At 38.5% G+C, this 27,715-nt stretch overlaps 1 protein-coding gene across 2 annotated transcripts in view; it reads left to right on the forward strand.

Moving 5' to 3' along the window:
- FBN1 (fibrillin 1) overlaps window positions 1-27,715 on the forward strand; it is a 219,621-nt gene that overhangs the window by 96,205 nt on the left and 95,701 nt on the right. For both annotated transcript variants that reach the window (XM_039888195.1, XM_039888196.1), the window contains 8 exons: window positions 479-676; window positions 4,276-4,401; window positions 11,419-11,544; window positions 17,122-17,280; window positions 21,649-21,828; window positions 22,426-22,566; window positions 24,292-24,411; window positions 27,314-27,439. In XM_039888195.1, the coding sequence (XP_039744129.1) occupies window positions 479-676; window positions 4,276-4,401; window positions 11,419-11,544; window positions 17,122-17,280; window positions 21,649-21,828; window positions 22,426-22,566; window positions 24,292-24,411; window positions 27,314-27,439 (1,176 nt within the window). The remainder of the gene's footprint in view (window positions 1-478; window positions 677-4,275; window positions 4,402-11,418; window positions 11,545-17,121; window positions 17,281-21,648; window positions 21,829-22,425; window positions 22,567-24,291; window positions 24,412-27,313; window positions 27,440-27,715) is intronic.

Genomic DNA, 27,715 nt, shown 5'->3' on the forward strand with positions numbered 1-27,715 from the left:
AAAGTGCCATGAGTTGCCTCACTGAAAGTTTTGCAATTCTTTGCTTATTCCAACATGAGTAATATAGACTGTAAGCTCTGAGGGCAGGGATTTGGCCTCTTCATCACTAAAGCATCTACATCAAGCATGGGGGCTGGTTCATAGTAGGTAGGCACTGATACGTTTTCTAGAATGAGTTTTCTAATGTAATAATATTATTATATTTGTGTAACACATCACAGTTGTATTTAATGTTAGCTCATCCAGTTCTCACAGCAGATGGTTAGGAACCGGTGATTTTATCCCCATTTTGCAGGTGAGGAAAATGGGATTCAGAGGTAGACTGATCTCTCGAGGCTTCAGATGGAGTCAGTGATGTGTGGCTCTCTTCCTGAAGACCGTTTCTCAATTTGGAGTTAAGCAAGATGAGGCACAGCTGTTCCTCTGTGTGGTGGTTCTTGCTTTTCTGGACTTTCATGGAATTCTCCTTTATTTTCAGATTACAGGACAGGCCCATGTTTTACTGTGGTCAGCAACCAGATGTGCCAGGGACAGCTCAGCGGGATTGTCTGCACAAAAACTCTCTGCTGTGCCACAGTGGGCCGAGCCTGGGGCCACCCTTGTGAGATGTGCCCTGCCCAGCCCCACCCCTGTCGCCGAGGCTTCATTCCAAATATCCGCACGGGAGCTTGTCAAGGTAAACCCCACGCTGATGGAGTTGTTAATGGATTCATCTTTTTTGCTCTGGAGAGCCATTCTCCAACGGAGTTGGAGAGAAGAGAAAAGCAGCATCAGAGACATAACTTCACGATTTTGCTGACGGCATCGTATCCAACTTAGACATTAGAAGCATGGTTCAGGAGAAAGCAGCTGGTCTCCCTGGATTTTTCCTTGCCAGCAGTTTCTCCTTCCGACCTCGGAGGTGTTTCCATGAGGCGCTATGATTCTGTTTACAGCCATGCTGCACATTATAGCAATACTGTATATAAACACAAAGCAAAATTCGTGAACAGGGTAGTTTGTTTTTCTTGATTTTCCCCCACTTCATTTGACATCATTGGAGTTTCTCCGTTTCATGGGTTGTACTTAGCTGACCTGAAGAAAATTGTTCCTCTCTCCATTTTACATGCTACATTATGCTTTTTTTTTTTACAAGTCAAAAATAAATTAGGATTTGTTTCACAGTTTTAAATATCCCCAGATGTAGCCTGCTTGCCTCTTCTCCTGCCTCCCAGAGAAGCCCTTACTCTGTTTTTGGCTTTTACTCCTGTTCTTCCAGCTGTACAAATTCTTTTATTGTCTGGATGTCTGGCAGGAAACAGGAGGAAGTGAACAGAGGCAGCTCTGCACTAAACTGATGGGATTGAAAACTCCCAGGCTGTATCTGTTTCCTTTAGACATCTTCGGTGCTTTTTTAGCAAGTCACAATATTTTCAGAAAATTCAAGGTATGCTTTTCTGAGGCAAATAGATCCCAGTTTAGTTTTGTTCTATATGTTAATTCTAAGGATAATATGCAGTAAAACAGAACTTGAGCTTAATCACATAGTTCTGTGGGGGCTCTATTTTATTATACTTCAATAAATTCCACTTCTGATAAACACTGTTGGTGCTGACCTTTGGCTTCTATGTACAACACACAACTGCTACGCATGAACTTTGAATGTATCCTGGACATCAGGAGCAGCAAGAAGTCGCTGAAACCTTAGAATTACGAAGGAGTTGATTGTACGATTTTATAAAATAAAGAGTAAATTTAGTCCCCCTTTAGTGCCATCTTATTTTTTCGTCCTTAGAAAGTCCTAGTGAATTTTGAAGAAATTCTTGGTCTTGGTGTTCTAAAGTCAGCTAATACCCATGAACTCACTGACAGTGACCAGAGAGCCAGATGTTGAGTGCCCAGCTGCCGGTCCATGAGTCATTCATTGTCAGAGGCTGAGGCGTTAAGATAGTTGGAGGAGAGAGAATGAAGGAAAGGGAAAGAGCGACTGCTCTTTAGCTTTGCTATTCATTTCAGACAATCTGGACTTTTCAAGTATTTTCTTTCTGTCACTTTCTGACTCTGCTATTCAACATCCAAGAAAAGATTTTTTATAAGAAAATTTGTGAAAACCCATGGAATCAAAATGGTAATTGCATCGCCACTTTGAAAATGAAATGCTTCATTTTTTTTTTCCTGACAGATTCTGTTATCAGCTTGGGGCTTTGTCTTCTTGCCGATATTTTCAGTCCGTGGGCCAGATAGAAGGGGCTGTGGGTAAATGAGTTCATAAAGGAGCCTATTCTGTCTTTATTTTTAGAATGAATGGCCAGCAGAGAATGCCTTAATGTCTATTTCCTCTTGGCCAAAAATTATGATCGACCAGACTATCTAGTTTTACTTATATGTACAATCTTAATTTCAAATGACATCTTAATAAACATTTTCAGCATATCAATTGAATGGAAAATTCTGGTCTAAGAAAAAATTGAGATTGGCTCTAAAACATAATCTAATTATATTTCACATACAGTTATTCATTTGTGGGCTAGGACATTCTATTTAAAATAGTAAGTGACACTTTTATTTTTTCATCCTTAGAAAGTCCTAGTGAATTTTGAAGAAATTCTTGGTCTTGGTGTTCTGAAGTCAGCTAATACCCATGAACTCACTAACAGTGACCAGAGAGCCAAATTTTGAGTGTCCAGCTGCCAGTCAAAGTTCATACGTAGCAGTTGTATGTTGTACATAGAAGCCAAGAGTCAGCACCAACAGTGTTTATCAGAAGTGGAATTTATTGAAGTATAAATTGCTGTTCCTTTAGTACCCCCCTTTCCTGTGTGCCAACTTTTCTTAAGAATGCAGGTTTTGAATTTTAAAAAGTATAAATGTCTAATTTTTAAAAATTTGTATTAAAAAAATATAAAAAAAGAATGTAGGTTTTTAGAGATCTTACAATTGTATACAATTGTGATTGCTGTCTGGCTTCACACAATGAAGACTCAAACTAAAGAGTATACTAGGCTTCCAGATTTCTAAAAAAATACCCAAAGCAGTAGAAGAAAAGTTAGACTACCCTCCTGGGGTCTTTATTAAACCAGACTTTTGTATGTTGTGGATAAAGAGGTGGAGAGAATGTACATGAACTTTCACGATCTTTCTAACTGAACATAATGAGCCTGTAATGATTACGTTTGTTCCCAGAAGGTTCGTATTTGGAGTTCCATATTTATTCCTTGGGTTCTGAGGATACAGCAGTGAACAGAATGGACAAAATAAAAAACTGTTCTCTTGATGTTTGTATTGAAGACCATCAACTTATAAATCAAAAGAAAGCAAACATATTTAAGTCACTTGATTCCTACTATGGAGAAAAATAAGCCAAGTAATAAGAAGGGTGATGAATGACAGGGGATGGGTCTTGCTATTAGGCTGGTCAGGGAAAGGTCAACTTCTAAAGTACCTTTCGAGCAGAGACCTGATGGATGGGACAACATGAACCACACAGTGGTATAGAGGAAGAATAGTCCAGGCAGAAGAGCTGCCACCACAAAGCCCCGAGATAGGTGCATCCTTGCTGTATTTGAGGAAAGGCAAGGAACCAGTGTGGATAGGGAGGGAGAGAGGGAGGAGGTAGGAGATGAGGTCAAAAAGTAGAAGGGTCAGGTAGAATCTTCTGGGATTTAATGTGGACTTGAGTTTTAAGGTGAGGAGGACATGATCTGACTTTGAAAGATCCGCTCTAGCAGCTGCTCTGCCAGCAAGGTACCATCATCTGGGGATCTCTCTTACTTCTTGGACTAATTTGCTAGGTTGTTTAATTTTCACTGGGCAAGACAATTCTACAGGATGTAAGGTGACTATTTTTCATTTCATTTGTACAAAAACATTAGCTGTCTTGTGTAGTCTGATCTTATTTCAGTAAATTTTGTTTTAACTGAATTTTCATTACAACTCAAAGGCAATTTCGTTATAGAAATATGTTGCATTTTGATTGTAAGGGTTTCTAGAATAACTCTAGTTACTACTGTCAACCTTTTTTTTATTGTATAGTTGTACTTTGCAGCATGCATAATAAAACCCATAATAAAAGTTAGTACAAATATTCTCCTTGACATGAGAGAAGGTAGAAGATGAGAAAATAAAGAATGCTTGTAACTTCTTATAGACCATTATAAGAATATTTTATATGCATCAACGAATTTTATATATATATATCTCCTCTCTTTCCCTCTCTCTTGCTCTCTCCTTTCCCTCCCTCTCTTCCTCCCTCCCTCCCTCCCTTCCTCCCTCTTTCTCTCTTCTAAAATCTGACAGATGTGGATGAATGCCAGGCCATCCCTGGGCTCTGTCAAGGAGGAAATTGCATTAATACTGTTGGGTCTTTTGAGTGCAAATGCCCTGCTGGACACAAATTTAATGAAGTGTCACAAAAATGTGAAGGTAAGAAATATCATGCTCTGCAGTTAAGGGGTGGAGGGGCAGGCCAAACCCAATCAGTGACCAGCCTTTTTGCAAATTGTTCCTAAATCCTCTGTCTTTGTCATTTCTGTAAATGTATAAATATAATATTCTTACCAGGAATAATATGCCTTTGTGCTATTGAACCAGAAAAACCCTGCAGCTTTTTCCACTTTTATAGACTCAAAATAAGAGATCCATCTGAATCAAATTAAATATTAAAACATGAAATATTTTTGAACCAATATTTGGGTTTAAATGTTCAAGACATGTTTTTGCATAGTCCTAGAGATATGATTTTAAATTTGATCATTACCTATCATTCAGAATAACATATTTTGATGTTTTTCTAGTTAAAAATGTGTGTTTGATTTTTTTAAAGAGCTCTATTAACTCATATTAATTCTCCAAGTACAAGTTTAGGATTTTCTTTTCTGCCTATCAAATGAAAACCTTTTAATGCTAATCAAACAAAAATAATGAGGTAAATTGATTTATTTACATTTAGTTTATAGATCGAGGTTCTAAAAATGTATATACAGAGAATGTGTTCATATTCACCACTACTGCTGTTTGCCAAAAAGAGGCCTGGCTTCCAAGTGTAATAAATGCTTTTTTTCATGAGAGGGAGACATCCAGGAAATAGGTAGGCAGCGTTGAACTCTCTTTTCTTTGGTGAGTGCATATACCTTATATATGTGATATCTGACAATAACGTGACAGCATTCTTAAGGCTACATCTCTGATCAAGCTTAGCAGAGAAAACGTTTTCCTTCATTCTCAACTCACTCTGCCTGGTGTGATATGAGGGTTCATTTAGATTCATGCACTTTTGTTGACAGCAGTTACTGTTGTATGTGTACTCCTAAACCCTAGCAATGAGAAATAGTTCGTTCCAAGGCATTCATCTGGCCTGGCATCATTAATCTTTTTTTGTTGAGAGCCACGGTATATCACACACGTGAAAGACAGCTTTAAATTTGAGATGCAATTCATAAATTACACATAAGTTTAATATCTACTTGCCCTAAAACTGTGTAATCTAACTCTGGTAGAATTATCTTTATGGGTTAGAGTTATTTTCAGTTATTCATCATCACAGAATTTATGATGATATATTCTTGAACATGCTATAAATAGTTGTGGTAGCTGTGAAAAATGAAGTTTTCTAAAGACGTAGGGCTTCTCAAAAACATTGTTAAGTTTAAAAAAAAAAACAATAAAATTGCCAATATGTTTTAGAAGTTTTATTGTGGATCAAGTTAGAAGCAGAGAATGTTAATATGGAAAGGGCGAGGAATTACCTAGTACCACCCTTTTATATTATAAATTAAGGAACTGTATCTTGGGTATGTTAAGTGCCTATTTGAGGTCATTCAGATAGTACTAAAATTTACTTTTTTTTATTCGCGCTCTAGCTCTCGTTGTACCATATTATACTGTGTTCTTGCCTAGATGTAAGCCATTACCTCTCCTTTAACAACTACATTTCCTAATATTTCAAAATATTTAAAATATTAAGGTATAGATTTCAGGTACTATTATACATATGTTTTTATGACACTAATAAAGCTATTAAGGTTTATCGCATGCAAAAACCACATCAACAATGGGTTATATCTTACATTTTTAGGCTTTCTCAGCTTTTAATATATTCGGCTTCAAGAGACAGAGTCAGCTTTAAGATTTAGGGCAACATGGTTCATCTGACTTGTCCAGTCTATGTTTTATTTTCTGGAATTATGACAGCTCCCATCCTGGACTAGAATTGTTTTCCTGAATCTCTTACCTTTCATTCGAACCAGTCAGTTAATATATCATTCATGATTGATTACCTTCTATGGTTATGAACTAGACATAAGACATACAGATTTAATATTCAGACTGAAGGAAAAATGATTTAAAATCCTTTTATTAAGTCTAAGAAACCTGTTATGGTTCAGTCTGAGAATTACTTAATCTTTTTCCACAAATGTGTTTTTTTCCAACTATCTATTGAAGTCAGTAGCAAGATAAAAACAGAATACTTTGACTAGATCTTTTTTCCTTCATTTGCCATCTTCTGTTACATTAAATTCAGATAATGGCTTTTTCCCTTTCCTTTTTATTTTTTTTTATGCAAAATTGATATTGGAAGAGAATATCCTATTTGTATTGCATGTACTTTGTCTGGCCTGGAGGCTGGTGTGGGCATTGTTGCCCTGTCTTACTCTGGCAGGAAAGTAATTGGAAAGTCCTCCGAAGACACATGGTGAGCTGGATCCCCTCCAACAACCCTGCTCTTCTCCCGCTCCAGCGCTTCACTGTGGGAATGGCATAACTCTGGGCACAGGATGGTCCCCAGAAGGTCAATAGGAGAAATTCCAGAAAATCTGGGCCATTTCACTGAAAGGATGAAGAGACCATCTATGTGCCCTAGGCTGATGGTCAGGCCACTATGAGATTCTGCGCTCTTCTAAAAATTGTTCCAACACCTTTGTTATCACTTTGAGTGGCTTTTTAAATGTATCTCTTCCTCTTTACCTGGAGAGGAAGGAACTAGGTACCTGGAAGCCCACAGTAATTTTTTAAAAAAATTCAATCCAATATTGGTTTTATCACTTTGCAAGATGCTAACCCTCACTCCCTTTGTGATGGTGAAAGCATCTTTTCTTGAGATCTTTCTTTTGCAGAATTCCCTCTTCTTAAAATATTCTCCTCCCAAAACTTAAAAAAAAAGTCATGTACCAAGTTTTACATCAACACATACAATTTAGGTACATTTGATATGTTAACTAACAAGCTGAAGTGATTAAATAATAATTATTAAACTTTCATAAATTAAAGAAGAAAAAGATTGAAATTTATAGCTGTGATTTGAGGAAAAGGGAAACAGAGTTCATGCCCACCTTTGTTGTTGATTTTTCTATTGAATCTAGAGCGTACACACTGAAAGAACACATGAGCCTTCTCTTTTTGGAAAACGAGTCCATATTTGCATAGGTTGCTGTGGAAGGAAATTAAGAAATAAAAAAGTATAATTAAAGGATTAAGTTTTATATCTGGCAAAAGTCCCTTGGATTCCTAATTAACCACCAATATTTTGCGATTTAGATTTTCACCAGGCCAGCTTTTAACAATTATAACAGCACTGCATGATGCAAAGGATTTTTAAAAAATATAGCTCTTAAGTTTGTGCACTTCCTAATATGTGAGCCAAAAACCGAAGATTTCGCTTCCTAAAATAATGGCATATTTATCTGATGGCTACTTGCTGTTAGGGGTTCTTATCTTCTCAGGCTCCAAAGAGAATGCCTGGGGCTACTTAACCCATTGCCATAGGTGGAGCTCCATCCTGTGTGATTGGTTACAGGCCCTTGACTCTCACCGCTCAAGGTCACTGACTCCCTGTACAGTTGTTGAACAAAATCTCTGTAGTAGAGGTATAAAAGCCCTGGGACTAAGGTAGACCTGGCCCTAGTCCTGGTAATGTCCTTCATCCTCTGTATGATCTTGGACAAGTCAGTTACCAGCTCTGAGTTATTTCAACTTTCAAAGGAGGAGGTTGAACAAGATGATATCTGGGGATTCTTTCCAGTTCTGCAATCCAGACTCCATCTGCACATTTCTCATTATTTTCCAATTGTAATCAGATTGCTGGTGCTGCATGAATAAGAAACCATGCAGGCTGGCATATGTGGTGTGACTGGATTTTGTGTGTGTTATGAAGTTCATCTCAGAGGCTTGGTGGCATTCATAGTTATGAATGTCACATATTGCTTTTAAACAGCTGCCACAATTTTTAGTTGTTTTTTTTTTCCTCTCACTCTGTTAATAATCTAGACAGTCCACAAAGGGTTAACTAGTTTTCCCCATTTCTCACTGATGATGGATGTCCATGGATGGAGCTCCTGGACAGCTGAGTGTCCCAGTGATGCCTGTTCCAGAACCAGGACTAAGCTTCATTCCATTTGCACCCCTCCCGTCCCCCCGCCCCCAACATACACACACACACACACACACACTTCCTTCCCTCCTGCTAGAGTTGTCCCAGGATAGGGAAATGGCCAAGGGACCAGAAGAATGCCCTGGGAAAGCAGATGAGATGGGGGGATGAGAAGAAAGACCAAGAACAAAGAATGGGGGAAGCAATTCAGGAGGGAAGGAACCTACCAGTGAGGCTGCAGGCAGCTACCAAGGGATAGTTACTTCCCAGCAGCTCTGCCTCTCCTCCCTCCTGCCCCAAGGAAATGGGGGGAGGGGTTGTCTAGAGCACAGAAGTAGCTCTTTCCAGCCAAACCTTGCTCCCCACCAGGCCCCTGAAAGTGATTTACTTTTATGGCTGGCATTTGATACAGACTGGCTTACAGAAACAGAAAGCCACCAGTCTCAGAGTCTCTCCTACTTGGGATCCCTGAAATGCTATTAAAAGGAGATAAACAAAGAGTGGTAAGAGCCTGGAGGAATAATAAATTAGTATGAATGAGTTTTAGAGTATAAGTGATTCCAATTCAAATGCTTTATTCCAGCCTTTTACTGTCAGGGGCTTCCACCACAGCCTGGTCATAAAATCGGAACTGCTTCCATTACTGCAAAGCAATGGGACTGAGACGGAAGGTAGTCCAGGAAAGCTGAAAAGCACTAGACACGTGAAGGAAAAGGACATTTTCCTGAGGAGAGGACACTGAAGGGAATTCAGAGCCATTTAAGATCTCTTAAATTGAAAAATGTGGCCTAGTAGTTTTATCTTGATCTGTGTGAAAATTAGGGAGATGCGAACTATGGTGTATTTCCTAAACTGCTGACCTTTGAGACCATGCACCTGAGTGGAAACCCTGCTCCCTGCCCCCTGCCCCCTGCCCAGCCCCTGGCAGTTGGAGACTTGGGTTTAACATCACTTTATAAATGAACCTCTTTGCTCTTATTTCAGGTTTTACTTTTGCCAGTTTTCTGAAGGCCTCCTCGGCACCAGAATTACAGAAACGAGGTCCTACGACCATACCTCTACAGTGAGGATTAGATGAGTTGACAGACCGCAAGCATTTAGACAATGCCTGGCACTTGATATACATTAACTCATTATTATTGTTGTCATAATAGTCAGTAAAGGGTCCAAATCTAACCTAGCTAGTATGTGAAGGAGGATCTTTCCTTCATCCTGCCAAAGATAATTTTGATTTTTTAATAACTTTTTTTGTGATATATACTGTCACTTAAATAACTTCTTTGGATATTAAGTGGCTTTACAAGAATGTAGCAATCATTTATACTAACAGGTAGAGAAATATTTCTTTTAATGGACACTGTCTCCTCACAGGATCTTTGATAGGTGTTAGATGACTTAGACATAACTGTTAGGGACACTATGAGAAAGATACATTCTTCTTAATACCTTTGTGTTATGGTTATATCCTCCTCTATCTTTACGTGAAGTGTTGAATCCTCTAGGTTCTTTGATATACTTGTATGGCTTTTGTTGGTTTTAAGTAGTATGAGGCTGTTAAATCCAGAAAGATAAATGTTAAAGAACTGTCTTAAAATGTGCCTTTAGATGTTATGCCAGTTCTAGAACCTTAGGCTCTGTTCTTGGCTGTATCTCTGCCTGACTTTCACTGACTCCAGTGAAATTTATATCTGTGGGAATAAAATATGCACCTTTACCATTACATGACTTCACAATGACAATGCTGTTTATGTTAGCACTAACTCTAATATAAGCCGTGAAATATTGTTTGGTTTAGCCTCTAACCTAGCATAAAACAATGGGGATTTTGCCTTTAAAATGGTTAAACTGCATGTAAACAATGTCACTGCTGCCTTTCTAACTAACTGGGTGAACTTGAGTTAGAAGATACTTAAATCCAGTCCACTTAGAACTATGTTTTGTAAGTGAAGAGCAGTACTTAAGCTGGAGAAATATGTTCTTATTTTTAAATGTTAAGGCCTTCCGAGTCCAAGGGTGTTAGTCTGGCCATTGCAATACTCTGGGGAGATTGGGGTCAAACTGCACCTCTCCCTGGCTTAGTGCAACGTGGCCATGCAGATGCTCTGTGCCCTAAGTTCACTGTTAGCGTAAGCAGGAAATCCTTAATTTGTTCTCTTCCTTCATGGTGTCACATCTACTGACAACTGTCAGTGTACGATTCTGGCTCTTCAAAAGCAGCCCTTGAAGGAAATGGTCAGAGTTTTCCTAAGGGACTTTTATTGCTTCCTTAGAAGGGACCAGTGGCCTCAGCTGACTCCAAAGGCAGTTGGGGAGTTGGAGTGGTTTTCAGAGTTGTCCGCATTGTGGAGAGAGGAATGGACCATTACCTCTCATCCATAATCAGTCATTGGGTTTGGGCTCCTGGGAAAGTATAGCCTTGGGTGAGGTGTCTCTCTGCAGCTCAGGTGGTCCCAGAAGGAGATGTGAGCCAGAGGCACCTCCAGTTCTGGGACAGCAAGTCCTCTCTTGACAGAATCTGGGTGGAGCATCCCAGTGCCTACCACGATTCACTGTCCGAACCTACAGAAAACTATCATAATGGCAGTTTGACTGCCCCCAGGAACACCAACTAGGCCAAGTCTTGGTCAGCACTCAGGCCACGTGGTCTTCTCTAGGATTTCGGTATCTGCTTTGTGGAAATCAGATTGAAAGGAAATACAGAAACTGATGCAGAATATAGAGTAAATAGAAATGGACCTTAATGCAAACCACAGAGACAGCAGGGAAAACAATTTTAAAACAAATAGGAATATTAGCATACTTTAGTTACTTGGTAAAACAACAGTACACAGTTTTAGATTTTAAAGGGGAGTTTCTTTTTTTTTGCTCTAATCATTTGAATTTAGTAAATTCCTTGGATAAGTCTGCGTTGAGAAAAGAAGCACCCACTTTTTGAATCGACTATTTTATATGCAACTTTTATTTTGTAAAGACCACTGTTTCTGGGAACGTGATTTGACTGTTACATCTGACTCCTCAAAATGACAGTTTTATACTGTATTCTACAAATACCGAAATTCTTCTTTATGTTCTAGATATTGATGAATGCAGCACCATTCCTGGAATCTGCGATGGAGGTGAATGTACAAACACAGTCAGCAGTTACTTTTGCAAATGTCCCCCCGGTTTTTACACCTCTCCGGATGGTACCAGATGCATAGGTAGGTTTAATGGTAAACAACCTGCTTGGTTTCTATAAATCAGTTCCATAATGAACATCTTTCAAAACAAATCTGTTAGGGGAGACATATAATTTCTCACTCGATCTAAAATATACATTTATGGAAATCTATTAAACAGTAGAACACCTTCCTAAAGACAGAGGCCCCTGGTGGTCTTGTTTTGGGATTTTGCCTCTAATAAAGAGAGATGATCCAGGAGACCTTACGAATATCGGATATCGTCAGTCTTTTATGCGCATGTCAATCTGTGAAGCCATTTTTGCTTGATCACTCTCTCTTTTGACCCCTACTATTTCCTGGGACCTATGTTAATTTAAGTCTGAAATTTTGCCATAATCTTTTACATTTTCTCCCTGTTTCCTGGCTTCTCTACAGTTTATCTTGTCAGATTTATCTTCCTAAAATGCTGATTTAATTAAATAACTCCCTTGCTCAAAAACCTCTGGTGATTTTCCATTAGGATTTGGAAATTAGTGGTTTTCAATCCCATGGATCTTTCTTTTTCTTTTCTTTCCTTCCTTCCCTTCCTTCCTTCCTTTTCCTTCCTTCCTTCCTTCCTTCTATTTCCTTCCTTCCTTCCTTCTTCCTTCCTTCCTTCCTTCTTCCCTCTCTTCTTTCTTTCTCTCTCTCTTTCTTTTCTTTTCTCTTTCTTTCTTTCTTTCTTTCTTTCTTTCTTTCTTTCTTTCTTTCTTTCTTTTAACTTTCTTTCTTTCTTTCTTTTTCTTTTAACTCTTTCTTTCTTTCCTTCTTTTCTTTCTTTCTTTTTTTTTTCCTTTTTTCTTTCTTTCTTTTCTTTCTTCTTTATTTTAAGTGAAGAAATGATTTAAAATCCGCTGCCCCAGCCCGTTCCGCCCCACCCCCCCATGGATCTTTCAAGTGCTATAAAATCTTCTGTCTCGGAGAGGGGGACTGTGAAAAGGTGGAGGCTGGGTGGAAAGGGCTTCTTCCTCCCACTCCCAAGCCTCACATAAAACACTCCAGGCAACTCTGCTTTTATCTGATTGGTTGTTGAGCTTCCATGTAAAATATTCTAGGGTCCTGTTGTTTAAATAATAGATTTGACAACTGCCATATTTAGCAATTGCTAAGACTCCCTTCTAACTCCATTATTCTAGAATAAAGTTCAAGTTCCAGAATGCATAGCCTAATAGTTAAGGGTTTCACTGTCTGACCCGTCCCACACTTGCTAATTTGTCAGCACAGTCCCTGCTTCTTACCCTCAAACAGGCCATTTGTTTTCATTCATGCCTTTAATCATACATGTTGCACCACTCACAATATTCATCTTCCCAAATGAAGCCCCCTTTCTTCTCATGTTCTCTGTCTTTGAAGATGTCCCCAATCAGCTTACCTGAAAGCAGCTTCTCTCTTACCTGAGGATATGCTTCTCATAAATTGCCTTATAGGGAAGTTCTATGTCTGTGTATTTTTATCTCCGTAATTAAGTTGTAAGCTCTCCTTAAAGACTAGTTAGCTGTTGTCCTTTTACCCCTGATGATTCTCAGCACAGTTCCCTGCATGTCATAGGCACTCAATAAGTATTTGTTAAATATGAAAATGAGTTATTCTTTATTATTAGGACAAAGCTAGGAAGCCTGTGGCACATGGCCTTGGAGAAAAATAAATGCTGTCTTTTGAAGTTTGTTTCTGGCCCATATTTTCAAAGACACTCAGCTTCACATCCTCACCACAGGCCATGAATTTCAGACCAAAACAAAATTGCGCTTGAAATTTCAAATTCCTTTTTACTTAGTCACATGTAATAAAAGTTGAGGGCAGTCTCGTACCGTCGACATTTGAATAAGTGCAACTAGAGAGGGAGGCATATCTGGACTTTTCCTTAAAAACAGCAGTGGTGCCTGGATTGCCTGATGTTCTGGCATCTATTCATAGATACTGAAACTGCAGGGAAAGAATGGCAAGTACAATTCATATAGCTCCTTTCCCACCCCCCACCCCCAAAATGTCCCAATTAGCACATGATGTCCAGTGGATATGCTTAGCAGAGAGGTCAGAAGTTCTTACTGGCTAGATAATCATTAGAATTTTTATTTTTTAATCTTCAAAGAGAGCCCCAAACTACATTAAAATGATAAAACACACAAACATAGTAGATGGTTTACATTTTTAAAGTTCTTTTTTCAACAAGTATATCCATGCTAAATTTTTACAAAGGAATTGGGTGAGGTAATTTCTGGCAATTACCTGACTTAATGTTCACAACAGTGCTATAGATGGGGAGAAGCTGAGGTTTAGAGAGTTCAGGTATACAACTTGGTCCAGTTATTTAAATGACTAATAAGTGAGGGAGCTGGGATGCCACCTTGCGCCTGGGTCCACAGGGTGGACTCCTCTCATGGCTTACTCCCAAATGAACACCAGATGCAGTAACTCTTTCTCACCATACCCCTAGGCAAGCACTGTTTCTCCTTCTTTGGAACTTTATTGTACCCATAATTAGTAACTTATTATATAAAATTATCTAAATGACATTTTTGCCTTGGCTAATACAGATACTTCCTGCCACGATAAACCCCCCTCAAAATTATCCCTAGTGGAAAGAAAATACATACAATCCCCAACTTATAAACAAATCCAAGATTTGTTGGTAGGTTAGTTGGTTGGAATTAGTAAATCTAACCAATAGGAAACTCCATATGTAGATAGTGGTATGTAGTATCTTCCTTATATATCTCTTCTGAGCATGAAGTTCCTACTATTTGTTACTTTCTGTCGACACATTCTAAGACTCTCAGGCCTCCCCAGCCTCAATGCTCTCTTTGTCCTGTAAGCTCTGGCAGTATTATTTTATTTTTTATTCCGTGATCTTCCTTTGACACTTTATAATAATTTGTATAAGATAGTCTTTTCATATTAGGATGCTCTGCCTTATCAATTCCTGGGAGTCCTAAAGTTGCCCTGTACCTAGTTTGTGCTTCACAGCTCCTAATTCCTGGTCGGACAAAACAGTGGTAGTGATTGAATAGGAGAAGCCTGTTGATAGGCTAGGATCTATCTATCTGTAAACACCTATTTGATTCATAATATATTTATTCTGCTATAACGTGATTTCTGGGTCCTGAGAGGAAGGGCCAAGTTTTTCAGAAGGGGAGAAAGGAGGAAAGTTTCCTATTCTTTTTCTGCCAGATGTCTTGGTCAGGGCAGGTTTAAAATAGATGAAGGTGTCTGTGGTTCCTCCTACCTCCCTTTATCTCCTTCAAATCCTAACATTCTTCTCCCTCAGCTCCCATAGGTCTTCAGGTTATCCTAAAGCCACCTCTTGCTCTCTATGCAAAGTAATCCAGCACCAGAATGCTTTTCTTTTCCCTTCCTATGGCACTGATACCTGATGACATAGAAACCTTCAATTCTTCCAAATGCTTCCTGGTTTTCACAGCTTTTCTCTTCTTTACCTATTAATTAGCCATAGATTTTCTTTCAAATTTTAAGTTGTGCAAATGTGTGCATTTTAAGCAAAGGCTCTCCTTCAGCAAAAAGAAAAAAAATTAGCAAAATAATTATTGTATGTACAAGTGCTATTTATAAATCATATGTGGCAACCCAAATGTGGCTGTTAATGTTTTCAGCCCCAAGATTACCATTCCGATTAAGTCTCTGACCCACTGATTTAACATATAGGTCAGCCAGCTGGGCAGTAAAATAGTGTCATAGTTAATGTGTGAAATAATAGACATTAGCCCATTAAGAGTCTGCTATTGGCAGTTGTAGGTCCCAGCTTTGCTCTGAAAGATAGCCCATGCTGAAAATTATGTATACAAATTTTGGTCCAGTGTTTACATGGAGTTTTGACCACCAAATTAATCTGAAGCTGGGATATAAGCCTTTGAACATCTTTTCCCATTCTCAACAGCCTTTGATTTCCATGCCCCAAATATTTACTTAATGCCTGAATATACAAAGTATTAGTGGCGTTAAGGCGAAGCAAATTAGAATGTAGGAAATTCTATTTCTCCCTCTTCTTCATGAGAAGGTGCCACCCTTGGTTTCACAGAGCATACCTTGTCCGTACTCCCTCTCCAGCCATTCACCCTGGACCAGGCTGGAATAAAACTTATTCGGCCTCTTTGCTGAAACTATTAGCCTGACCAGAGGTACAGGAACTGGGACCACAAAAAATTTCTGAAAAGCACATTTATTCTTGCTAGTGGTTTTAAGTACTTTTCAGAAATAATCTTGCATCCTTTACAGTTGACCCATAATTTTATGGTTTGCCTAGGTTTGTTGTAGCCTTTTTCACTTGATGTCAATAATTTAACTAAGTTAACTTTGTTTTTCTTTTTAAATTTATTTCACTTTATTGATTTATTGCAATAGTCAAGATTAGAAGGGTTCATGTTCTTAAGACTGATGTAGATGAAAACAATTATAGAGGTGTAAACCTCTCTGGGCAAACTTAATGTTCAATGTTTAGATTTACAGGAAACATTGGGACAGATTTTTGACTATTAAAAAATTGCTCACTCTACAAAAGGATTTACCACTTAGATTTCTTTAAATGATGGGCATATTTAAAATATTATTTACATTTCAAAACTATTTTATATGAACCATACGGAGATATGCTTTACTTGAAGAGAAGCACAAGCTTAATGTATGTCAGGTAGATCAAGGTGTTCTGCTCTTGGCTACTTCCTCTGTTTCATGGTACTGACTCAAAGGCTCATGAAGCATTTAGGTTTCTTCTCTGTCATGGGCTCTTTTTTTGGTAGCCCAGAGTTGTACCTCAGTGTGTCAATGTTGTCATGACAGTCAGACATGATGTAACCCAATAAAAGTGATATATAGAAAGAAATATGTCTTCCCACGTTGCTTCAAAAAGATACCTTTCTGCCAAAAAAAAAAAAATCCTCGAGAACCATTATATCCTATAGGACTAAGAACTTGGAATTGTGTACATTTTGAACTTTAAATAATTAGTGCCTTATAAAATCCATCAGGGCCCGGGACAAAAGAAATCTTGATTAACAGGCGTTGGATCTGACTGCAAAGTGGCTCATTTCTTCAAAAAAAAAAAAAAAATCTCACAAGTCTGACTCACAGTTCACAGTTTCAGACTGAAAAATAAGAAAGATCTTTTAGAAATGTAGACTATAGTGCAGACTTAATGTTGTTTTATAATAGATTTATATCAATATTTGCGTAAAGTGGCTCGAGTTTAGTTTGAACCAAGGACAACAACACAGTCTCCCCTCAGCATAGAGACATGTCTTTATAACTAATTAACTGTCACCACCAGTGATTTTCTTAGTCTCCCTTTTCCTATGGCACATATGGTTGTAATCATTCATTCCCACCTTGGGACTGGAATGTGGGACTTGGGCCAAGTGCACCAGCTTGTGGGGGCAAAAGGTGTGAGACGAAGGGATTTCTGACTGAGCATTGTTCCTGAGCGATGCACAGCAGCTCTCCTTCCAGGGGGCAGGAGTGTCAGTTCCTCCTGCCGGAGCTCAAGTGCGAAGTGTGGAGGTGATGGGGCAGGAGATGTCGTTATGAGTTTGATCTCAGTGATGTGTATGTGTATGTTTCTGCTCTCAGATGTTCGCCCAGGATACTGTTACACGGCTCTGGCAAATGGGCGCTGTTCTAACCAGCTACCACAGTCCATAACCAAGATGCAGTGCTGCTGTGACGTCGGCCGATGCTGGTCTCCAGGAGTCACCATCGCTCCTGAGATGTGTCCCATCAGAGCAACTGGTAAGAGCCCTTCCAGTTATCTGCAGGGTATCCCGACTCAGCCCCGACATGCCCGGTGCCAATGTGCATGATGCGGATTTAATGGAAACCCAGGTAAGTGAGCTAGAGTCCAGAAAATAAAAGAGACGATGTTCAGGGACAGTTCCCCAGACAGTGAGTAAAGAGAATGCAGAGGTTCATACAAATCATACTGTTTTCAGGTACAGCTTCTTACTTAGCTTGCTTATGACCACTGAATAGCAATCTTTTCAGGCCGTGCTTATTCTCTCTTACTCTCATCTATTTCTTTTGGCCCCCATGTAGTCCTCAAAAACTCAGTAGACTAAAACAACTCTTCTCAGAAGCTTTCGGGTGAATTATTCTGGGTACACATTTCTTCCTTCCCCTAATATCTGACACTTTCCTCTTCCTTGTTGCCGAGTTCTGCTGATTTTTTTCACAATGTCTCTTTTATCTGTCATATTCATTTCCATGTAATGTTCATTTTCTCTCATCTGGACTATTGCAGTAGGCTCCTAACTGGTCTCCATGAAACCCACAGCTGCCACATACATTTCCCAAAGCATAACTCATCTGAAGTTCAGTTTTTAAAAATTATGTCTGGGGAAAGTGTAGAGAAAGATGTCCAGAAAAGTTTTCCCAGGATGAACCCAGGTAATACATTCTGGTCTAAGTCACTTCATTTCTTAAGAATACAACTTTACTACTTAGCATAGCATCTAGAGTCCCCAAATCGGATCCTAGTTCACCTTTTAATTCTTGTTTACATAGTAGCTTTATTTTCTAGATAAACTATGTGGTCAAACTTTCCTTGAACCCAGTCTGAGCATTTCTGAACTCAAATGTTCTTTCTTCCTAAAACTTCTCCTCAGTTCAGGTGCTTACTCCTTACTCCCCACCCCTGCCACCCTTGCCTGTTATATGCCCTCTTGTCTGCTAAGGATCCACTCAAATATGACCTAATCCACGAACGTCCCAAGAACGTCCCTTCCCCCCCCACCCCCGCCCCAGTGTTCCAGGTGTGTACTCTTACTGTGGCACAAATCTTGCTGACTCTGTGCCTGTGTGTGTTCATGTATTGCTTTTTCACTAGTTGTTAAATCTCATTAGGAGGTACCATTCATTATTATAGTCCCATATTTCTTATGCTTTTTTTTTTAAACACTTCTACAGTACTTAGCAAAATCTTGCTTATAGGAAGCTTTCAGGTAGAGTGAACAACTTATTAAGTGATATCTTTCCCACCAGTTTTAAGTAAAAACTGGGGTTATAGCACCTTCTCAATCTGATTCCTGAAAAGTATGTTTAAATCAGGAAAATTCAGGAGAGAAAAGGAAGGTGAGAATGGATAACGCAGAGTTAATGAAATACTTCAGAGTATGCTATTCACAGAATGTGAATTTCCCATTATCAGGGGTTATAGAATTGCTCACAGATGTTACTATAAAATTTCTGTTTATTGCTGAGAATTATATGTGTGGGTTAAAGAAGCAATAAAATCTTCCAATATATTTTAACATATACCGAGTCGTATATTTTGCCTGATTTGCTTATTGTCTCTGGCCTAAAAATATAACCCACCCTCCTTCGTTCACCAGGGGGACCATTTAATAGGTCACTGTTTAGATGCTCTTGACTTCCTACTTAGTCATATGGCTCTGGTACCAGGAGAATTGCTTTTTAAATACATATGTTAACTTAAGGATCAGCAGCATTGAGGTGGATTCTTTCCTGTGTTGAGGTTGCAAATGGAGGAGAGAGAACTAAATAAGTTTAGGCACCTGGAGACCTACTTTGGGACACATGGTGCAGAAGGCTTGGTTCCCTTGTGTGGCTTTGCAGGGAGCTGCTCTCTCGGGTGTACCGCAGAATGATGCACAACCCGAGATAGGCCCAGGGCAAAGCAGACTCATAGAGAAAACTAATTTGCAAGTAGGTATGTTTGTTTGCTCAATATCAGTGCTACAGAGCTTGGGGCTCTTAAGGAGTGTGATAATATAGGAAGGATTATTTTAGGTTGGTCAGCTTTATACTCTTAAAAAAGTAAAATCAGTTTATCATCTCTGGGTCAAATGAAGGTAGGAAAGATGGACATCAGCCGAACAAAATTAGCCATAAGTTGCTGATCCTGAATGTAAAGGGACTTAATGGAAAGTTAAGCTGAAGAAAAGAGGGAAGAGTACAGGACCCAGTGTGATACACTTTCCTGGAGATGAATTTAATGGTATGCTCAAAGTAATATACCCACCTAATTAGCAGAGATTATGATAAGCTATCCAAGTTCTTTTATATAAATCCTAAAGGACCGAGAAAAAAGAAGAAAAAAAAAAGAATGGCTGATTGGTACTTGGAAGTAAAGTGAATCCCTTTAATATAATTGCCATTCAATTTTTCCCAACATAGTCAATGAATTTCTCTGATGTGCAATTTAAGACACAATTTAAGGGCTAAGCTGAGAGCAGGAATTAATCATGAGTTAGATATTATCCTTGACGTAAAAGGCTGCACAATCTTAGTGGTAGAAATGTGATGAAAAGCAGGTAGCCAAGAAATGATAGATATGACACACTTAGGTGATAATTCTATAAGGATTATTGAGGTTTGACAAGAGGGATTGTAGCATTCTGATTCAGGGAAGCATAAACAATGTATAAATCCTTTCCAAATATAGTTGAGTTGAAATTCCAGATAAATGATATCTAAAATGTAGTAATAGAATTCTCTGAAAATATAAACTCAACTTCAGTTGGAAATGTCAAATATGATTTAAGAAGTTTTAATAGCGGACCAGCAAATAACAACAAGGTAAACAGTAACTAAGTATATGTAGCTACATGTAAATTGACAGAATGTCACAGGAGGTTGAAATATGAATGCACTTGTGTCTTAGAATAAGTGAGATTTTAGTCTACAAAGAAATGAAAAATATTGGCCTAATTTCTATTAATGGATTAAACTAATATAGAAAGTATCCATGGGAGAATCCCTGTGTGACAGTGATGATAAAGTTATCAATTTCTGGCAAGAGAGAAAAAAATAAATTAAAAATCACGTGGTTAGTTTACTTGTAGAAGAGAACTATGACAAAATATGGCTATTTGTAGGAAACATGAAAGTGAGTAGTTAAGTAAATACATCCCTGGAAACCTGAGTACTTTTTTAAAAACCTGTTTGGAAGCCCAGGAAAAATGTGTCACAAATCAAAAAATGATTTATTCTAATAAAGACAGAGCAATGTGAAAAATAGGAATCAGCCTATATATGCAATCATAGGGAAACAGTTGATCAAGTCAGGGTGTATTAGTTCAGGGGATCATTATGCAGCATTAACATCAGACCCGCCACCCCCTTTTGCCCCGTGGGCCATTTCTCTGTGACTTTGTTGTCTTTTAACAGGGCTGTGTCTTTCATAGGCTCTGTTTCTGTGCTCCATTCTCTTCATTTTCCATGCCTTCCATAGATGTGCTGATCCATTCCTATGGTTTTAAATACCACCCATCTACTGATAACTCCAAAACTTATATACAGCCCCAACTCCTCCTCTAGGCTTCAAACTCTCTTATATAAATGCTATGTGACATCTCCACTTGGCATCTCGAAATTCATCTATTCAAATAGAACTTAGCTTCTACCCACCAAATCTTCCCTGACTGCAGTTTCCTCTAGTTAATGGCACCAACATTTACCTTATTGCTCAACCAGAAAACTAGAAGCCATTCTTGATTTCTTGTTCCCTCAGCTCTGACATGTACTCTCACTCTAAGTATGACCCATTTATCTCTAAAATATGATGCAAATTCGTCCACTTCAGTCCAATTCCATCATTGCCTCCCTTGTCCAGCTACTGTTATCTTGCCCTTGGTCTTCTGCAACAACTTTGCCTCCCTCCAGTACATTCTCCACATGTCAGTATGAATGGCCTCCTAAAAATGTTCATCTGATCATGTTCCACACCTGCTGAAGACCTCCAGTGGCTTCCCATTGCACATAAAATAAAATCCAGGCTTTTCAGTGTGCTCTTTAGACTCCTGTGGGATCCACAGGTGGGACTGGATGGAGAAAAATGGCATTTATTCTTCCTTGAGGTGAATCATGGTGTAGGTAAAGACTTCCAAGGTTTGGGAAGGGCATGAGGTACACACCCTGGGGTATTTGGGGTTTTGAGTTTTTGTTTCAGTATGGCTGCTCCTGTACATATTAGGAATGGGAATGAAGTCTTTTGGCTTTTTTCCTTTACTCTAATTGACCTATGTGGTTTGAAGATCGGTTTTATTCAAAGATTTCTTTGAAAAGTAAGGATGACTTCCATGGACCTATGACATATGCTACAGCTTAGCTGTTGTGTTCTGTTGTGTTATGTTTTTCCAGAGGATTTCAACAAGCTGTGCTCTGTCCCTATGGTAATTCCTGAGAGACCAGGATATCCTCCCCCACCCATTGGCCCCATTCCTCCAGTTCACCCTGTTCCTCCTGGCTTTCCTCCTGGACCTCCAATTCCGGTCCCTCGACCACCAGTGGAATATCCATATCCATCTCGGGAACCACCAAGTAAGAATTTGAAAATCATCTAGCAATTTTTCTTGCATTAATCAAGTTAACGTTTTTGTTGTTGATGCTGCTTTGGTCATTAAATAAATTTACCAATTCTTAAATTAAATTTTAGTTTACACAGTGTTGTATGTAAGTTTCTCGATTTGCCTATTGCATGGAGAAAAATGAGAGGTTTCATATTCTCCAGCAATTAATGTCCCATTGTTATTGATGTTTTCAGTCAACTATGGGAGGGTTATTTGAGATTTAAATCTGATACACAGGATGAATTAATAGAGGAGGTGTAAAATTAATCTTTGAGTTATATGTCATACAAAACGGTTTGCAAGTAAATACCAATAGCTCACTGCTTTTGTTATTTCCCCAAACTGGAGTCTTGAGAGTGTGGTGGAGAAAGTGGTTAGAAGAAGCAGGCGGAAGAACAGGCGACAGCCTGGCTGCAGTACCTGGCCACGTGCGCCAGATGACCTTGGGTCAAAGTGTATCCGCCTTCCTCTGTGACCCAACATTTTGCCCACTATTACCAGCCTAAGTGCTGATGAAAGATGCCCTAGTTATAAATAATTTTAATGGAGTTTAATGTTATTCCTTTAGGGGTACTGCCAGTCAACGTCACTGATTACTGCCAGTTGTTTCGTTATCTCTGCCAAAATGGACGTTGCATTCCAACTCCTGGGAGCTATCGGTGTGAATGCAACAAAGGGTTCCAGCTGGACCTCCGTGGGGAGTGCATTGGTATGTAATAGGTTGCTAGGTTGGCACTGAGAAGCTATTGCAGTTCTATTCCATGACTATATAGGTTTTCTATTCTGCTGTAACAAATCACCTCAAACTTAGTGGCATAAAACAACATAAATTTATTATCTTATAGTTCCTGTAGGTCAGAAGTCTAACACAGGTCTCACTGGGCTAAAATCAAGGTGTCACAGAGCTGCTTCCTTTTGGAAGCTCTTAGGAAAATCTATTTCCTTTTCTAGCTTCTAGAGGCTGTCTGTATTCCTTGGCTGAGGGCTCCTTAGTCCATCGGCAAAGCCAGCAGTGTAGCACCTTCAAATCTCTAACTCTTTGGTTCTCTCTTCTGCTTTCGAGGACCTTTTGTAATTACCTAGGGCCGATCTGTGTAATCCAGAATACTCTCCTCATCTCAGGGTCTGCTGACTAGCAACATCGATTTTATCTGCAGCCTTTATTCCCCTTCGCCGTGTAGCATATTCACAGGTTCTGGGGATTAGGGTATGCACATATTTGGGGTGCCATTATTCTTCCTAATGCAGTGACTTTTAACTTTCATTGTGAAATACATTCTAGTCATTGCTGGTAACACCACCTTAAGTCATTTTACCAAAAGCCTGACCATTAAAATAAAGCATTAAAAGTATCTCCAAATTATGAAATTTTGCCCAGTTTACTAATTTAAATGGATAACTTACCAGCTCTCTTTAGTTAGTCATTAAAAACTGAAGAGAGCAACTTTAAGTGATTGACAAGGCATTTAAGCTTATGAAGGGAGGATATGCACCATAGGGATAACCAGTCTATTTTATTGGCTAAGAACACCCAGTTGCAATCTAATATTTTTTAAAAAAATAGATTTCTCTCTTAGTTCTGTTTCACACTCCAATTCTGTAATTATGAATTGGGTAGAAACAAATAGCCCTTGCTTTCCCTCGTTATATAGTTTTCTGGTGATGTGAGAGCCCCTTCCAGAGCATATGAAGTCAATCCTTAGAGGTTACCTAGAGCTGGGTTGAAGAGGGAACATCTAGCTCAGGGGCGGGGAGTGTGAGGTCAGACCTACACTTGCCACAAGAAGCATATGACTTTGGACAAGTGGGTTATCTTCCCTAAATCTTAGCCTCTTCATCTTAACAAATCGAGGAATAGAAACCAGTTACCTCTAAGTATATGGATAGTTCTAAACGACTGTAAAACTAGTAGGAGCCTGTCTGGGACATGATGGGGTGATGGAGGACTCTGTGGTGGGCGAGAATTGCCCTTTAAACGACAACTGCTTCATGGTTTGTTCTAATGTTCTCAGTGGAATTCAGCAGGGGATATTTAGTTATGGTTGAGCCTTCTTTTTATTGAAAAATCGAGCTTCAAGAGATACTCAGAATTCTATCCAGAAGCCACTTCTGAAACGTTATTCTGTTTGACTCCCTTGGGCCAAACTCAAGGAAGATAAAATGTTTATTAGCTTGGAGCATTGAGTTGCTACGTGTTGGGCATTTTTTTCTGAAAAATGACACAGGAAAATAACACACTTTAACTGCTCAGCTGGTCTCTACGTAGCTGGTAACATGGTATATTGTCGTGGTAAAAAAAAAAAAGATATTTTCATTATGCTATTTATTTCTTAATAGGAAAGTGTTTTAACATATATAGGAAATCAATAAAATGGTCTTAGAGTTATGAGTTATTGCTATCGAATTTCTTACTAAAATATACTGTGTTTTGCAGATGTGGATGAATGTGAGAAGAACCCTTGCGCTGGTGGAGAGTGTATTAATAACCAGGGCTCGTACACCTGTCAGTGCCGAACTGGCTATCAGAGCACACTCACCCGGACAGAATGCCGAGGTATGGTGCTAGCTTGGAATATGGAGCATCTGTGCTCAGTAAAGGATTTGCTTTGAAGGAGTTCAATGGAGTTTAAATAACCCTTTCCAGGGGAGGCTAATACAGTCACACTGATTTTTTTCACTTAATCCCAGATATTGTCACTTCAAAGGACAATGTCATAAAATCTGGCAAACATTCAAATTATTTTAAAAGATGCTTCTGTGCCTGCAGTAATGTCCTATTTTCACTACTTGTTTCCTCCATCACTATTGCCTGTTAATTTTTAACCTGAAAAGTTAGGGAATGGAGTTGTCACAGAAGCTGAGGAAAGTTTCAGGTGAAACTGCATGTAATTAATTTCTTAATGGAAAGGTTGAAAGGATAAGGAAGTAGCCTGTAAGTCCTTGCTGCTTATTAGTTGGTCAGCAGCTGCATCACGTGTTTGCTGGTTGGATAAGCAGAATCTCAGGTTCTACCTCAGATCTGCTTCGGGAGAATCGGCATTAACAAGATCCCTTAGGGATCCACATGCACATTAAAATTTGAGAAGCATTGCTATAAATGTTCCCTCATAAAAATTTCCCTTCAGGTTTGTTTATTAATTAATTTATTAAGCCAAGCAATATGGCTTTGTATTGTCTGACTGTGATGTACCAGGTTTCTGGAACAAAATAAGTAAGGTGTACTTCTCATCGTCAGGGAACTCAAATACTTATATCTCTATAAATTTGGCACAGAATGAGCTATATCATTGATCCTGTAAAGCCAGATAAAAAGCAAGGAAACTGTTAAAATTAAATACAAGGAACAATGGGGAGGTTTGTATCACTTAAAAATGTTATCAGCCATTAATGAGGGTTAGTTTTATTTGCTTCTTTTAGCAAAAGCTCTTCTTATGAGTTGAAGATGTACAGAAGTTTTTATTTTTATTTTATTTTATTTGAAACCAGCGACTGGTTTCAAATTTTTTAAATTTGCTTCTGACTCGTCATTGGTATATTTTAGTATATTTCTTATAAAGGGCAGTTTTCAGCAGAAAAAAAATAGAATGTAGCATTTAAACCTGTTAATATTTCTACTAAAGGCCAACTTACTGAATTATAAATATGGATAGTTTGAATATTTAACTGATTTTAGAACCTTTTTAACATTAAAATTATATTTAAAATAATTGGCATATACAAACATATCCTAGGCATTTTACAATAGTAGAAAATAAACTGGAACCAATATTTTAGAAGACTACACCATTACATAAACAAATAGAAGACATTATTGAGAGGACTCAGCTAGGGCAAAGGCCAGGCAGTGTAGATGCATGTTGTCATCAATCTGAGACTTAATTTATCAGAGACTGAGGATTATCTAAAAGCCTCCAGCACTGTCTTCTTTAAGAGCTACTGCTAAGCTTATCTCAAACATAAGAAATTGATAACATGCAAACATTTTGAGGTAGATGAAAGTTGCCACAGAGTGGTCAAAAAGGCTGTGAACAGACTAAGTAGAAGAGGACAGAAAAGATAGAAACACAGCTAAAACTTTGAATGGCAGGCTTTTTGTTCATCTTGTAAAGCAGTGGGAGGACCGATGGTGTTCTGAAATTAGTGAGGAGGAAAATGCTGAACTCTTTAACATGTTTATTTTATCCTTAGGCCTCGAACGATTATAGAATCCAAAAAAAAAAAAAAAAGTCTGCTCAATAATATGTGGCTTTTACTATTTTTTGGGAGTGCGGAGCAAGTCAGATTTAAGGAAGGATTAAGAAATAAATGAGAGAGAAAAAGATCATAGGTTCTTGGCACAAAGATCAGACAGAAGAGAAGCCCAGACTGCCTCAGCTAGTCCAATGACTCGTGTGGAAACCACTGCTGGGTCTGCCCAGAAAGAAAGTGCGTCTGAGGGTCAACCACAAGATGCAGGGTAGACAGAATAACCGATATGCCATGAATGCACATTCTTGTCCTCCAAAGGATGTTTAGGACACTTATACACAGGCACACGTAGTCTCAGTTCTGCCTAGGTAGGTCTGCTACCACCCACTTCTACACAGTTCCTTGGTCTCTGTCTTCTGCAGAACAAGCCCTGGCAAAGATTGTATGCTATGTAGACAAGGCAGTTGTGTATATCCACTTTGATGTTCATTTAGGTACCTAGTCTAGAAACTAAGAGGAACAGATAATACAGGGTGCCATCTTGTTCAATTTGGGTTAATAATCTTTAAATTAGAAATCAGATAGAAGGTTATTCAAGTTATTATCATTTTTAACTTCCATTTCAAGCCCTCTTGTTTACTTTGGCATAATATTAAACACAATAGAAAAAAAAGAGAAATGCCCCCACAGTACCAGTATTTTATTTGGTAGATAGAATACTCATAAAGTTATAAAAGTGACTAAGAATATGTAAACAATAAAACTGTAGTTGGACCAGAATTGCCAGTAGGAAGGTAGACATTTCGGAGTCATGTGATTGATGGTTTTCAGATGGAATTAAGTATTTTTAAATAGCATTTCTGTTTTATTGTTCTGAAATGCTATAAGATCTGATATAGCCTTTTTGAACATGTGTTGAAAGACACCAGCTGAAGTTCAATATAAATAATGATATATGCTAGCTTATTAAATTAGCAAGGAAAATGGTGAGAGAAGATCTATTTTTACAGAGTTGAGGTTTAAGGAGTCTTATTAGAAATTAGAGTTAGATCGAAAGCTATTATATTTTCTTCTGTCATATGTCTTTCCAATTCCAATTAGTAATCCTAAATCTCAAGTTATTTGATACTAACTTTATGTTGAAGAATATTATTTAGTAACTAAAACCCAATACTAAGATCATGAGTTTGGAGATGGAGGGAAGGAGAAGTAAATAATTTTAAATCACCTAAGTAAAGCTATTTCTTCTGTTTTAACTTTGATTTTAGACATTGATGAATGTTTACAGAATGGCCGTATTTGTAATAATGGACGTTGCATCAACACAGATGGCAGTTTCCATTGTGTGTGTAATGCGGGCTTTTACGTTACACGAGATGGGAAGAACTGTGAAGGTAATAACAGCATGATAATAATAACAGTATCATACTCTTATACCTCTTCTTTTATTGTAGATTTAGTATCAGAAGTCTGTAACGAGACCAAACACTGAGTGAAAGGTCAAAGTATCAAATATATTTCACATATTATTATCTGGGAGGCAAGATAATTTTCAATAGTATTCATGTTCTGTAATTCACATTTCTGTGAGTCAGTACATTTTAAATACATGAGGAGAGCTTGCCATTAAAGATCCCTGGCAATGAAACTTTTGTAGCACCTAATCCTAA

The sequence above is a fragment of the Pteropus medius genome, unplaced genomic scaffold (assembly GCF_902729225.1).
Source record: "Pteropus medius unplaced genomic scaffold, Ma_sr-lr_union100, whole genome shotgun sequence".
NCBI classification, from domain to species: Eukaryota; Metazoa; Chordata; class Mammalia; order Chiroptera; family Pteropodidae; genus Pteropus; species Pteropus medius.